Source organism: Corvus cornix, chromosome 8 (assembly GCF_000738735.6).
Source record: "Corvus cornix cornix isolate S_Up_H32 chromosome 8, ASM73873v5, whole genome shotgun sequence".
Classification (NCBI taxonomy): domain Eukaryota; kingdom Metazoa; phylum Chordata; class Aves; order Passeriformes; family Corvidae; genus Corvus; species Corvus cornix.
Genome location: NC_046338.1, coordinates 31,463,117 through 31,478,584, shown reverse-complemented (window position 1 = coordinate 31,478,584; position 15,468 = coordinate 31,463,117). Strand labels below are relative to the sequence as shown.

The window sequence follows — 15,468 nt, the reverse complement described above, 5'->3', positions numbered from 1 at the left end:
AGCCAATGCATTGCTGTATCTACATTTAAATGCTTTTCTAGGTGAAACCCCACTTCAAACCTCACCAAAAGAGGCTGAAAATCATCTGAAGAGTAATGGCAGGAGGAGCCAGAGCACACCGAACCTTTTGCAGCAATTTTACAGGGTCAATTTCCAACTAACCTGTTCTAAAGTTGTTTTCAAAACACAGGATGGGAAGGCAACTTCCTCAGAGAAAACAACAAACAACAGCACTTGATATATGACACCAAGAAATCCCCACTCCTACCATCACCACGTTTTTACTCGAAATACAGAGCCCACAGCAGTTGCTGCTGGCGGGTGTACTCCAGAAAGATACAGGAGTTTCAGGAAGAGTTCAGTGTTTAAAAGCTTGTTGGACCCCTCAAGATGACCAAGCTACCATACACAGCCATGAGAGCTACTCCTGCAGAAGCTCAGGAAACACCAGCTGGGAAGCTCAGCACACCTAAAACATGCCCAGGAGGTTGTCAGCACGGATAAGCTGAAAGACTTGTGCCTTTTAGTTTTAAGAGCATCTCCATAAAGTTCAGCAGGATACTTTGAAAGTTCAAAGAAATGAAATCACCTGCCACTCATTCTCCCTCCACCCAAATACCAGGGCTTAGCTCCACATCTGTGACTAAACCAGAGCAGTTTTCCAAACAAACCCGCCCTCTAATTACCTGATGGTAGACCTGCACCACCACTGTGATTATCCTGAAAGTTTGGGACCTTCAGGCCCTTTTTCTGTTGTTGAATTTTCCACAAATACACACAAATAAGCACCTTACCTGAATAGAAAATGTTGATTTTGGCAAGTTCTTTCTCACAGGTTTGGAAGAATTTCTCTTCAAACGTGGCAAAACATCTTTTCACCGTGTCCTCATCTGTGTCTACCAAACAAAATAGAAAACCAAAGAAGTTGTAACAGAAGGACACAGGAACACCTTTACAAATGGCTGCCATGGAAATAGTTCTTCAGCATAAATCCACCATCTTTGTCATGCACAGAAAGGAGAACAACCAAGCCCAAAGGGCTCAAGGGGCACATCTTTGCTTGTACAAGGCATTGCACCAAGACAGAGAGGGACACACTCGTATCAGCAGTAACAGCACCCTGACCAAAGTTCCCATCACCTTTTTTGATCCTTCAAGTGCCATTCCAGGTCTCACGAGCTTCATTTTCACTTCCTAACCCAGCTTGTGTTTGAAGACCAAAGCTGACCAGAAGCGCTCACTCCAGCTTAGCAAACATTTGTATTCAGAAGGAAAGCACCAGATTTTTATCTTCCAGGGGACTCACTGACTTCAGGCACCATTCCCACATTCTCGTCAGGGTAATCCTTCAAAAACAAACCCAGCATCACAGCAAACTAAAATCCATACAGAAATCCATACAGAAAACTGTGTGGGAGCTTCCCTGCTGGAAAAGAAAAACTTTCTCTCATAAGCAAAGCTGAAAGGAAAAGGCCTAATTATATTGATTGTGATCAGATCCACAACTCTCCTTCGCCCCACTGCTCTGGGACAGTTTTAATTCTTTTGCAAGAACTACATACAATTCCATAATTAAAGTCAAAACCTGAAATTAAAGCAGCAATTTGGTCACCTTGTTGTTATAAAAAATACTGTGCAGAATCTCAAAGACAGAATGCATTTTCTAGTAATTAAGAAATTCGTTTAATGAGTAAAAAAAAAAAAAAAAATTCAAGACAGGCTATAATTACCAATTTCAGTCCTGTCAAAAACCAAATGTTCCTAATGCTGAAGCAAAGCAGACTCTTCATACCCTCCCATAGTTACAGCCCCTGAATCTTCACACACTCTCACGGATTGCAAGGGTTAGTGTTAAAACAAACAGGAAAATTAAGACTTTATTATGGTCTCAATAACGTTCAGAAATAGACCACAGAACCACGGAGTTGCTTACGGTCGGATTAAGATGACTGAAGCCAATCACTAACCCAGCACTGCCAAGCCCACCACTAAACCATGTCCCCAGGTGACACATCCACATGTTTTTTGAACACTTCCAGGGGTGCTGATTCTACCAGATTCAAACAGACGTTGAAATACACGCTGTCAAATTGAGAAGACAAATGACTGCACAGAAGTTTTGTTCACATATTGGACTGTCACAACCAAGGAATCTTTTTCTTTTGGGATTAATTTCTAGGTAAAACCAACCTCAAGAGAATATTTAAATACAAAATTTCAACATATAGGTTTTTCTGATGTTTTTTGTTTGTACTCTGATATTAAGCACCACAAACCTACGCACACTTCAGCACCATTTTTAAGAGATGCTATGGAAAGAGTAAAGAACACAACCCAAAACTGCAGTGCAGGGGCAACCCTAGAAGAAGTCTGTCTTCTTTTGGAGTTTGATGATACTTTAAGGAGTAAACAGAGAGAAAATAACCAGTTCTGCACAGATGCCTGGTGTTTACAACTCCACCACCCAAGGGCTTGTAGAGAAGAATTCTCAAGGGCTCCAAAGCTTGTTCCAAACTCCCAAGTTTTGGCTCCCAGGGTTCCTTTCTTAGCCAATCATTATACTTGCAGCTCTGCAGCTACTCCCGAGGATGAGGCTCCCTCCCTGGAGCAAACAAACCCTAGAATGACAGGGCTTGGGCTCCTCTTTGCTGACGGAGAACCGCAGCAGCCCCGAGGTGTCACTCCAACCCTGCTCGAGGGCTCTGGACCAAGAATGAGCATTCCCACTCCACAGAGAGCTCCCACACGGATCCCTCCTTGCGGGCAGCTGGAACGCCACAGGGACAGAAAATAACTCTGCTCCAGGGCTGCTGACTCCCAACTGCAGTCACAACATCCCACCCCGGGGCCCTCCCAGTAAGGCTGATCTGAACTTGCCTCCAAGACTTCTAAATCCTTCACCCAACAGCAAAGCACAAACAGGGGGTGAAGCAGCAGAAATTACTATGCAATACTTAAAATGCAGAGATTTTATTACTCACTAGCTGCCTGAAACTTTTCAAATAATAGTAATCAGGAGGTACCAAACCAGAGCTGACTCCTAAGAATGGGCCTGAAAGGAGAATTGCCCAGCCCAAAGAGTTTACCCATGTCTAGGAGAAAAGTTTACCTAGAGATGCTTTCTGACATGGGAAAACCATCATTTCCTGCACTTAAAAATAAGTCATAAAGAAATAAAAGCACAGAGGCTCACTGCTTCCCTGCTTTGGAAACACCAAAGCTTTTTGCCATTGCCTGTTGCTATGTTTCAGTACATTCACAGAATAACAGTAAGACCAAACAAGCTTTTATACTACAGACACTGGAACTAACAAAGGATGAAGGGAAAAAAAAAAAAAATCTCTTCAAGCATGGAAAATACTTTTTGTCCATAAAGTCAAGTATGAATATTTCTATACAAGCAAAATAGCACCTTCTAAGATAGCAAAAAGCTCAGTAAAGCAACATAGCATTACACTAACAATCTATGCCAAATATCACAGTAAAGATCTTGTTTTGTAAATTACTGACTAGTTCAAGAAATTACAAATAAGTGTGTTGAACAGTTTGACCATAATCTAAAGTTTAGAAGAGGAAAATGGGCTTTGAACACAAACCAACTACTACTGGAAGCCCTTCCAAAATCCTTGAGATTAGGAATTCAGGTCTCTAGCTCAACCTCAAAACGTTGCTGACTCAGAGGAGAGCAAGTTCTATATAAACTATTCAAAATCCTTCTCCAAATGTCAAACACCGCCTTATATAAAGTATTTTGCAGACCAGGGTAGATGCCAGCCTTAAAAAAAAAAAAAAAAAAAAAAAATCAGGAATGTCTGTGAAGAAAAGGTTTCCCTTTGGTCCCTGTCCCGCTGCACTCCAGCCCCTGAGCTCCAATAACAGAGAAGTGCTGCCAAGGCTGCTGCCTTTATTTATTTCCCCCCAAGGCTAGGACAGGACCACGCGCTTTGCCGTGGGAAAATCACAGCGCCAGAACCCGGCCTTGGGTTCGGGAGCTCCATGACAACAGGGGCTGCTTCTAAAAGGCATCCAGCTCCTGCTGCCAACGAGGGCCGGCCTAACCTTCCTTTTGTTCTTTTCCTATAGCCTTAACACTCCATTCACCCTCAGCTCTGCGGAGCTGCCATGAACGAGGCTGCCAAGAAGACAGTCTGATCAATACTGCAGCTTCCCGACCTCATCTTCCTCCAGATTCCCTGGCCTGAACAAAAAAACCCACAGGAAGCCTGCAAGTCTCTTGCTTGTACTTGCAAAGCCCAACCCAGCAGCAATCTGGAGGTACTCCCCCCCCATGCCACATCTTCAGGTTTACAGAGAGCTCAGATGTTGGCACACCTACAGTAGAACTTGGAAGTTGAAAAATTAATATCCAAACTGCATTCCTAAGTTGCCCCAAGCACTCATTTCTCACTTCTCCTCTCAACTGTTGATTTAATTTCTCATTTTCTGCAGCTGTAGCATATAAACAAATGATCAGCATCCCAGGCACCTCTGCTCACTCCCTCCCTTGCAAGAACACACCAGTAAAAGTTTTCTTTGTTAGAGCAGTGCCCTCTAAAAGTAATCATTTTTAATAACTCCTCTACTCTTCATCATGCTGAATTTTAAAGGACATTTAATTAAAGAAGATTGATTAGCTTTGTTATGTGATCAACACAGGTGTAGTTCTCTGAATCACCTTCTGTTTGCCACAAAACAGCTTTATCTGAGTAATGTTATTTCAACACCCCAGCTAGAGAGGAGGCAATTTGATTTATGAGGAGGGATCTGAAATCTAGTCAGTGAAATAAAAATAAAAATCACGCTCAACATTGGCATTAAACACATCAAATAATACTGAACAGGAGATCACAAGTGTAACATCAGTACCACTGTGAATACACTACATTTTTACATTTTCCCACACCCTGTACCCAGTGCTCAACTAGGACTACAGCAGAACTGTGGTATGAAAAATTAACAAGATTTAAATGATAGCTTTCTTGTTTCTATAAAGACAGTAACTGCTTATGCTTCTAGGCCCAGTGGCACACTAGGGAAAAAAAGAAGAAAAAGCCACTTCTATTGCTACTCAAAACGCTAGGAAGTGGGTCACTACAATGAAAACATCTATCTGTCTCCAAAATCCCATCAGCTTTGTCTGTCTGCTCAACCATCACAATTCTCTCACACCCTTGACAGATCTGCAGCACCAAGATCCTAGTTTCCCCAACCTTTTTACACAGTACAGTGAAATCTGCAGGTAAAAAAATCAAACTGTGGAGCCCATAAATGCAAGGACAAAGATTACCTTTGTACTTCTAATGTACTTCTAAACTCCTGTTTATTGGGGTATTTTTCCAAAGGAAAGCTTTTTCCACGAGGCAACTCCCTTTCTCACAACAGAAAGCCACACTTGGGTCAGCTGGAAATTGGATCGTTCACTGAAACTTTCAGTAAATTAATTACTCACCATGCGCTTTTATGTCCCATCTTGTAGCAAATAAAAGTTTGCTTGTACCAAATTTAAGTGCTGTAAGTACAGCTATAGAAATTTCTTCCTAGGACTTATTCTTGCTGTAGGAAGAGGGAGGAAGCCAACCCTGCTTGCAAATAAAGGAACATTTGCATTCATGTTATTCCACCCTAACACCTGAGCTGCAAACTGCCCATGTAATGGTGTGCATCTCTTATGGAATTTATTCCATCGACCAAAAGTGGACCTCGAATTAAAACATTGTAAAACCATCAGGGAAGAAGCTTCATGAGGTAGTTGATACTAAGAAAAAAAAAAAAAGGTCAAGAAAATTCAAAGCAGGATATACCTGGTTTTCTGAGCCATCACAGATGAGCTGGTCAGCTCTCCATTTAATGAATCCTTCAGCCCAAATTAGATCTGGTTATTAAATTATTGCCTTAAACCTAGCAATGAAAAATGACCACTCAGGTAGCAAATGAGGCTGGCATTGCCTGCACATGCAGATTTTATGTGTGGGCTGGGGAAGGAGGGGGCAAGAACTGCTGCAGGTCACCAACACAAGTTCTCTCAGGTTTTGGTTCACCATTTCATTGTTTTTACCGATTAACCCAGAAAGAACAAAATCTATTTCAAAATACCTTTAGAAATGACAATTTTCAGATTGGTAAAAATCCTTATTTTTTAGACTGCATCACTGAAATCTTACAAGGAAACCAGCCAGATTCTTACAGATGGTTTGTTTAGCTGGAAAGGAAAAGCAGCCTCCACAACATGCCTACAAGCTAGACATCCAACCAAGCGTCTATTATAAATTATTTATATTTGTGACTCTGTAAACACAGATTCTAAAGCAATGACAGCGTCCTGGTATGAACTGTGTCTTCAGGTGCAGAAAAACCAGGCAGTGCAGTAGCCAGATGTGAGAAGACAGCTCAAGTGTCAAGTTTTGCAGTCTGCAGGGCGGCTGCACAGCTGCCCTACAGGTGCTGTTCCTTAAACAAGCATCCAGCACTCATAATCCGTCCTTCTGCAAGCAAGGAAGGCAGTGCTAGTCTTTGTCAGCTGTTCCAGGGGAGTCACTAATGCTTCATGTCTGTACCATTAGGAGATTCACTACTCCCAGCAGAATTATAAAACTGAGGCTTACGTGGTACCTCAGATTTGAAGGACAGCTAGGCAGAAACTTGCCACAGAAAAAAAAAAAAAAAAATCAAAAATTTAAAGAAAAGCAGCACAAATGCCCAGTAATATTTCAAAACCTACCATAAAAATATTGATGATAATACAGGATGACAGACCTGGATGCCAGGAGACATCAATACCTGCTCAATACCTGCACTCAATACCTGCTTTCCCTGGTTAACAACCGTCTTGAAATTCCTCTCTTTTCAAGAAAGAAAGTAAAGATCTATATGTGTTTTTGCAGAAGTCTCCCAATAAGCCAGACCAGAAAATACTGCCACACACCCCGGGGCCAAGGAAAGACAGTCAGCAGGAACTGAGGGTCAAATTTCATGTTGACCTTTACTCCCAGACAAAGAATGGAGAACACCAGGGTTGAGTTACTCAGCTGGTACATACCAGAACCTGTCCAGGCCATGTATGCTGGGTTGTGACGAAGAGCCAGCGATGCAAACGGAGATCCAACAGCTTTGTGGGATTGCCAGGACCACAGCGGGACATTCCTGGCTTACACAACGCACCTGCACCCTCCTCCAGCTGCTCACCTGCTGCCTCCAGTGCTGCTTTTCACCAAAACAAGACAAGACAGCAGCAATTACGGTTGCACAAACAGCCATACCGCAGATAACGCACCAGAGGTTAAGGAAAGCAGAGATATTCCAGCCTCTCACAGGCAAGATCCAAACTGGCCCCTGCACCTCTGGCTGATGCTACGTGAGACAGCAGTTCAGTGCTGCCATCCATTCCCTCTTCATCAGCCTTCGGTCTGAGCAATGCTGCAGCCAAGATGATCTTTCTTCCCTTTTCATCAGCGACAGGGCCACCAAATAAAAAGCTTAGCAGTACCTGGATGGACCTCAAGTAAATAAGCATGGCTGTGTTTAATGCAGCTACAAACCTGCCTGAAAAATATCTTCCTTCTGCTAAAACACATGGATGGAAATAAGGACGCCCAATTTGGTCCTTAAACCAAGAAGAAAAATATAAAAGAAGAGCACACAGCAGCATGGAAAACCAATAACAGAATTATTGATATAAATTCAGGTGCTCAGAGTTCAAACTTCAGTTTTTCTATACAGACACCTTCCCCACCCCTCCCTTCAGCCTGGCAGAGCTCCGTGGATTTAGCAAACCCTCTGCTGATTAACTGGACAAGTGCTCCTGACCTTTTAGCCAAGCAACACTTGAACAAATATTGCTCCAGGAAAGGCAGGGCAAGATCACCCCAAGCTGTAGAGGTCCAGGCCAGCTCCCAAAGCAGTGCTAAAACACTGGGGACATCCACGGGGAGAAGACCTTGGAAGCCCATGGAGACAATGGGGACCGGAAATGCAGCAGCAAGAGGCACTCAAAGGAAACTCAAATAGTGCTGAATACAGCAGAGATCCCTCACCCTCAGACCCACAAATATTCTTGCTCTGCCCCATCTCCTGAATGAAGGTGGAAGGTGGCATGGAAAGAGAAATAGGAGGAAAATTTATAATCTTCTTTAATGTGCATTCTTATTTATCAAGAAAGATGTAAATTCGATATCGTGAATATTTTAATCAAGCAAAAAAGGTTTCTGTCAGGAAATAAAGCTTCATAATAAAATGACTGTTTATGCTCCTTTTATTGAGCCTCCAGCTTGCATAGTTTTACTTCCAAAATTTCACTGAGCAGCAACAATTACCTTCTCATTAAAAGTGCACAGAAACTGTCAGAACATCTGACATAACCACCAAGAGGAGAAGAATTAAAACAAAACTGAGATTACAGCCAGTTCAAGGAATTTGATACAGTGCACTTTTAAGCCTTGTATGTACTAAGTTTTCCCTAGGAACACCACATGGAGAAGGAGTTCTGGGGAATTTTAGCAGTAGTTATGGCTGTCCTTTATGCCCTCTCCTAGACACACACACGATGCCCTTTTCCTTGCTCTGGTGCTGCTGCCCATCCAAGACCACAGTGAACCAGTTTGGGAAGTTAATCTGGTACTTAAAGAACTACCCAGCATTGAAACTAAAAGGCATTACAAACCTAGCTGATCAATAAAGTCGTTTCCTGTGGTTTAGCCCTCTGAAAGAGCTCCTTGCATGCAGGGAGGAGGCAGTGAGAGGGAGATTCCCCCTCTGGCAGCAGCGGCCTGTTAGACTGATTTAACTGGAATATCACATCACCTGCTTGGCCCTGCATCTCTCCTGTGGCAGGAGATGACTCAAGGCATTACCCCACAGCTCAGCTGACAAGGTGACATTGGAGAAGCTCACTGGAGTTGGATTCACGTGCCCATACCCTTGATATGAAGACAGGAAAAGTCTGGATTATTAAATTAAAGCAGATTGAACGCATCCAGGCTTTGGTCTCTCAGCAGCACCTCCCCTCCTGCCAAGGCTCCAGCACCATGTGTGCCTCCAGTCCTGCCTTCTCCAACTCTCTCACCACACCCTCGTGGGGAAAAGCCATCCCTAGCTTGGATGCAAACTGGCTAATTCTGTGTACTCCAGCACAGCTGATGTTCAAACATTTTTGGGATATTTCAGTCTGCTTTAAGCAATTTTGCATAGAAATAAAAATCACAGAATTGCAGAATGGTTTGGGTTGGAAGGGACCTTTAAAGGCCACCTAGGCCAACTCCCCTGCAAAGAACAGGGACACCTTCAACTAGACCAGGTTGCTCAGAGTCCCCTCAAATACTTTGTTTTGGTGTAAAAATGTAAAATGCTTAAAAGAAGAAAACAAAAGTTGGAAAACAAAGTAAACTGAGAATTCGCTGTGACGTGGAGTTACACAAGTGATTGCAGCAACATTTTGTTATGCAAGCTGGACCTTTGAAATGGGCAATGCCTTGATCAAGGTACTCTTGGACAGAATGGCCACTGTCCCCTCCATAGACATCCTTCAGGGGCATCTTCTGCTGGGTCTGATGACAGACTTGAACTGTCACCCACACATCTGATGAACAAGACAAATGCAGGGCAGAACCATCTTGAAATAGAGTTTAAGTCTTGTTCTTTCAGTGCTTTCTCCCCCACTTTCTTTGCCTCTCTCCCTCCACCCAATATACTCTACAGAGTATACGTACATTTGATTTTTCTTTTTAAATTGCTGGCAATATCAGGTTGTGCATGAGCAAATGCAGCAAGAGAAGTGCTAATTTATGCTGTAACAAGAGGCTCAGATCCTATCAGCATTCTCCCAGTGATAAAGCCATCCCTGCAAGGGCAGCCTGACAAAGCAGATCACCACCAGCCTGACCACCTGCACCACCAGCCACTGCGCCCTGGCCACACTCGTCCAACTGAGACTGGGAAACCTAAGCAGCTCTGCTCTTCATCAAGACTTGCAGGTGGCCAGCAGCAGGATATACACTCTGAGAGCTTTAAGAAATGCTGTATTTCAGCATTAAAGCCATGCCCTGTCCAAGCTCTGCATGCATGCTGTAGGACCAAGCCCAGCTCGCTTTTCTTGGGGAGGGCTTCAATAGCTGCAAGAACTGGACCTGTACACTGGACCCACCCTTCCTGATTGATGAGTAACACAGAAGGCATCAAATCAGTTTTTACAAAATCTTGCTTTGGACTCAAGCACTTCTCTGAGTCCTTGCACCCAGCAAACACATGAGGATTGGCTGGAAAAGGTGAGTCTCGACCTCCTCAGTTCCCTGATGGATTCTGTCAGGCAGGGAGTAAGAATTAGGGGCCAAGATAAGGCCTACAACAAGCAGTGAGGTCACTTTGAGGCAGAATAGGAAGAAAAGTATACTCCAACTACAGACAAAGTGTTTAGAGGGCTTCAAAGTATTTCTTTTGAGGGATGAAGGCATTTAAACTCAGTTACTTCATCCTGCTGCAGATAATTCTGTGATTCATCAGCAAGCCAGAGTTAGCTTTGTTTTGAAGGCAGGAATCTTTTTCGTATGAGGCAGAAGGCATGGACCTCTCCTCTGCGTTACCTAAGCAAACACAACCCACACCCACAATCCTTTTTCAATAAAGCTTCCATCCAACAACTCTTTCTGTCAGGAAACTCCTCTGCTTTCTCCTTGTCCTCTGTCACTGTACATCATCATCATGGAATGGTTTGGGTTGGAAAGGACCTGAAAGACCATCTCGTTCCAACCCCTCTGTCGTGGGCACCTTCCACCAGACATGGAGGTGGTGACCTCAGCCAGAACCACCTCAAAGCTTACAGGAACATTTTGGTCAACTCTTGGCAACTGTTCTGTGCAAAGACACCCCAGAAACTGCCCTTTCACGTTTAGCCATCAGACCATCTAAAGCATCCCCCTTTGCGTGGCACCAGAACTGTAGAAAGCACTTTACTACTTGCTGTGGCTCTGCACAGCAAGGGAGAAGCTCAAGGAAAAGCTCTGCAGTTCAGGATGGTCGTTTGTTTCCATCGCTGATGGCAAAATTGTGGGATTCAAAAGACAGAGTGAATATCTCCTCCTTCGAGACACTGAAAACTTTCAGGGAAGTGGTGTGGTTAATAGCATTTTAACTTCTGAAAAACAAAAGGAGTAGCAGAGTGTGCTTCCTGATCCTCAGGCTGCCGGGACAGGATGCGATGTGGAAGGGGAAAGGCTGCTCCAGCAAAGCACACCGGCGTCCCTGGAGAGACCCTGCTCAGCTCCGTGTGTCTGGGGGGAGGCAGGGAAGGGAATTACAGCTAATTGAAAACATTTTGCATAATTGGAGCTGTGAAGAGACATATACCCATCACTCCAGGAAACTATTTGCATCCTTAAAACAATTACAGCACATATAACATTCAGATGCTAAGCAAACAATTAGAAACACTAGCACTGGTGGAAAAAAACCAAAACAGGTGAATAAATGGACCATCACCATTAAAAAAGCAACAACAATGGTACTTTTAGAGCTCTTTTCAGACACAGGAGAGCATGTTCACTGGAGATCTTGGGGGCAGGAGGAGGAGGGAAATGACAAAAGGAAGATTAACAGAACTGTGTCTTGGGAAAGACTTCAATTAATATCAAGAGCAACTAGAAAGACAAAACAAATGATGCAGAACCAACAACAGGCTCCCTATATGGAGTACAGCGAGCACATGGTACAAAGACAAACCTACTTCAAACATGCTCTCAATGGCTTAATTTCCCCCCAGGGAGCGAACATTACTCAAATTCATTTTTCCTTTTTTATTTTACTAGCTAGTAAAGGCAAACAGTTAGCAAGAAGATAATAAGCAAGCAGTTATCAGATGAAGAAAAATACATTTCAGAGGTAACTCAGAAAAATGACACAGGGCTCGAGAGTGGCTCTGTGCAAGATTTTACCAGAGGGCCTTACAGTCAGACCATGTTCAGGAACAGAACAGATTGTTAGTTCTCATAAATGTTTACAACAGCATCTTCCTAAACATTTAGCACAATTTAAAACAATATTTTTCTTTTCCAATGATATAATTCTAGCTAAAACACCAGCAAACTAACATTAAGGTAGGTGCTTCTCCACTCAGGGCAGTAATTCTTCTGCTTTAGTTCTTACACTATTACAGCAACAGATGTTGTAGGATCCTCTCCACAACACTACAAAGCCTACCCAAGGTTATATTCCTCCTTGCTCACACAGTGCACAGCCACCCAGCTGAGCCCTACCCTGCTGGATTAATTAAAACACATGGATTGAAGCACGCCCGGAGACACTGTGGTAAATTCTAGATAAGCAGAAGCTCTCCATTGCAGGTCCCCACAAGTTTGGAGCTGTTTTCTTCTAAACACACGCTCAGGTAGCACCCCTTGCCTTCCCTTCTTCTCAACCCTGCACTTGAAGGGCTTGTTTAAATCCAATTCAAGCAAAGGCAGCATTCCTCAGATGCCACTTTGCTATGATTTAAGTACATGGAAGGAATAAGCTCCAGTTCAAATGTCCTTCCTTCAAGGGGAGAGAAGATAGTCTTTCAAAGGGATTGATTTGGAAGTCTATGCCCACTTCAACTCCTCAACAGAGGTACTGTGTTCCAGGCGTAATTTTAGTTTAAGACTGAAATGCAGCAGAGACCACGACTGCACTTGTTTGTTTGTCTGTTTTCCAAGTAAATCTCTTTCATTTTGCACAGCACAAGTCCCTAGCCAGAAACCACATGGGCTGGGTATCTCCACTTGGACTATCCCTGCCAGACTGGAACTGAAAAGGATTTTTACACCCCAAATGAGCAGAAAGATTGAGAGGCATGTGACTTCCCCCCCGCATTTCCCCCAGGCTCAATGCACAGCACTGCTGGCACTTGGTAAATAAAAAGGCAAAAGGAACCATTCAGTAATTTCTATCACTTCCCGAACAAAACCTGGTGGGAAGGGAATACACAAACTGCAGAAGTAACTGCCAACGGAAAGGTTTTGCATCCAAACACAAACCCGAAGTATGCTGAGGGTAAAAAACCCAATAGCCCAACTTCCTAAGTCACTTCTTATTTACATTTCAAAGGACGTGTCACAGAGCCACCACATTTAATTCTATTTTGCCCCTATTCGTGACAGTGGCAAAAAGCCTAAATTTAAGTCCCAGTTGCAGTATCAGTTGTGCAAACGGACAGAGCAACAGTACTTTCAATAAACTTGAATAAATCATCTATGGATATCTTCCCACAGAAACCTGTGTGCTGTGTACGCAGCAACTTTGCCAGGCACCAGCTGACAAGACACTGCCCACTTTGAAGCTGTGGTTGACTTGAAACCTTTTTCTTTGCAAACCTGTAAAATTAAAGGCTGATCCTTATTTGAAGTGTGGGTGGTACAGCTGGAATGGGAGAGACGGGCACTCCAAACTGCAGCTGCAGGAGGCAGGGAGGAGCTCGGAGTCCTGTCCACCAGGGCTTGGAAAGCTTTTGCCGTGCTCCAGGAAACCTGGAGCCAGCCATGCACGTTCCAGCCAAACCACCCGGAGCAGCACCCCCCAGAATGGTTCTCCTCGCTGCCCTAACCATGCTCCGAGCTCTGTGGCTGTGCCCTCACAGAAGAATTTTATCGCAACAGATGACCGCAGCATCCAGAAGCACTGCTCATGTAGCCGGCATGCTGCTAATCAACAGCCAGAGCAGATGGAATGCAAATCTCCCAGCGAGGGGGGACCAGGAGGCTGTCACCAGCCTGCTCCCACCACGTAAATGAGCTATTATCAATTAGGAGCTAAATTCAGACAGGATTTTGGTGAAAGGCAACACTTCAAGGTGTTTACGGGGGAAATCCATCTGCACCGTCTAAAAAAATCCACCGTGCACTGCAAGGTTCTTCTGTGCCGGTTTGTTCGTGCAGCAGCACAAGTGGCTGCTGTCCTCATTTCAAGTCCTGCAAGGATTTTAATTTAAGCTTTAGGCAAATTAATCCATCAAGAATGGCGAGGATGGCCTTAAAGGTAGCATCACTTTCGTCTCACCAGAATAATTTTTTTTATTTTTGGCAAGTATTTCAGAGGCTGGAATCAGCTCCTTTTCAGCAGCAGAAGACGGGGGAGTGGAAAAAGCATCATCTAAAAGTCACACAGAAGTGAAGTTTTGTTACATCCATGCCGGTCTATACCAGCAAGGCACAAAGAACCAACCTCAGCAGAGTTGGGGGTTAAGCATATACGGTTTGGGGGTCGGTCCTTCAGCAAACTCAACACAAGAAGAACAGAAGCTGCCTCAGTTCATTCACTCAATTGATTCACCAACTGTTCTGAAACATGAATAAATATGTAAGTGGCTACTCTGCTCTAATTAGTGACATTCAGTGAATCTAACCAGAGAGCCCAGACCTCCAGCCCTTGCATTTAGCTCTCAGTGCCTCTCCCCTGGGAACTGAATAGCAATCAGGTATGTAATGTAGGGATGGTTGCTTTTTTCCCTTTACATTTAGGGTGGAAAATAAGGGGGGTAGGACACAGAGGCGGAAAAATAGAATTAAATCCTCTAAATCCAGGCAAAAGGTCTAAACATGCTTAAAGAACTGTTTTGAGGGGGAAAAGAATTAGAGAAGAGGGAAAGGAAGGAAAGGAAAAATCAAACCGAGTGCAATTGCAGAAAACATGAAGCAGATGATGCATTTCCTAAGTGACAGCTTAAACAAGTCCCAAGGCACACCTCCTCAGTCCATCAAACACCACATTTACATAAAATCATTAATTCATTACAGTCATTAAAGAACACAGGGGTGGGTTAGGAGGGACAGGATGGAATGAATGAAGTGGAAATATCAGCCAGAGACACAAGAAAATGTCCATATCCATGCACACAGAGCTTCCTGGAGGACAAAGCTCACAACTAACCTCAAAGATAAGTCTCAAACTGAAAACCCTTCCTGTTTGCCAACACTGAACCAGCCTGGTTTCCAATATACAGACAAATGTACACGTGACAGCAATACTACTCGTGTGCCTGCCCTCTGTGGCTCTGGGGAGGGAAGCTGCTGATGCTGCGCTTGGTCCTGCTGCCAACAAGAGTTACTCGTTTCTGGTTCGGTCTCCGTTACCCTGCATTAGAAACACAGCCTCTATTCCTGCTAAACGAGCTCTCAGCCACCTCTTTTGGCCCACTGGAGTCACCTTAGCTTCTCATGAAGCTTCTTGCCCTTCCTCTGAAATAATGGTAATTTTTAACCAAAAAGTAGTCCAAAAGATTAAAGCTCCCCCACCCTGCAAACTTACACAGAACATATGAATTAATTTTCAGGTTTCTTGGCTGTTTTATCACTTGATTCACACACACACAGCCCGAAACTGCAATTCTGTAGCTATCAATCTGCCTCCAGAGACAGTGTTAGCACGGCAATCCCCCCACACAACACAAGTGGTCTTACAGACGGCGGCACTATTTTTAAAGCAGAACATGGATGTATTTTCCTCTCCTTT

General features: G+C 43.8%; 1 protein-coding gene across 1 annotated transcript in view; it reads right to left on the bottom strand.

The window, feature by feature from the left end:
* The window catches only part of XPR1 (xenotropic and polytropic retrovirus receptor 1), a 110,502-nt gene that overhangs the window by 40,788 nt on the left and 54,246 nt on the right, over positions 1-15,468 (bottom strand). The window contains exon 3 of the mRNA XM_039556269.1: positions 795-896. Within this exon, the coding sequence (XP_039412203.1) occupies positions 795-896 (102 nt within the window). The remainder of the gene's footprint in view (positions 1-794; positions 897-15,468) is intronic.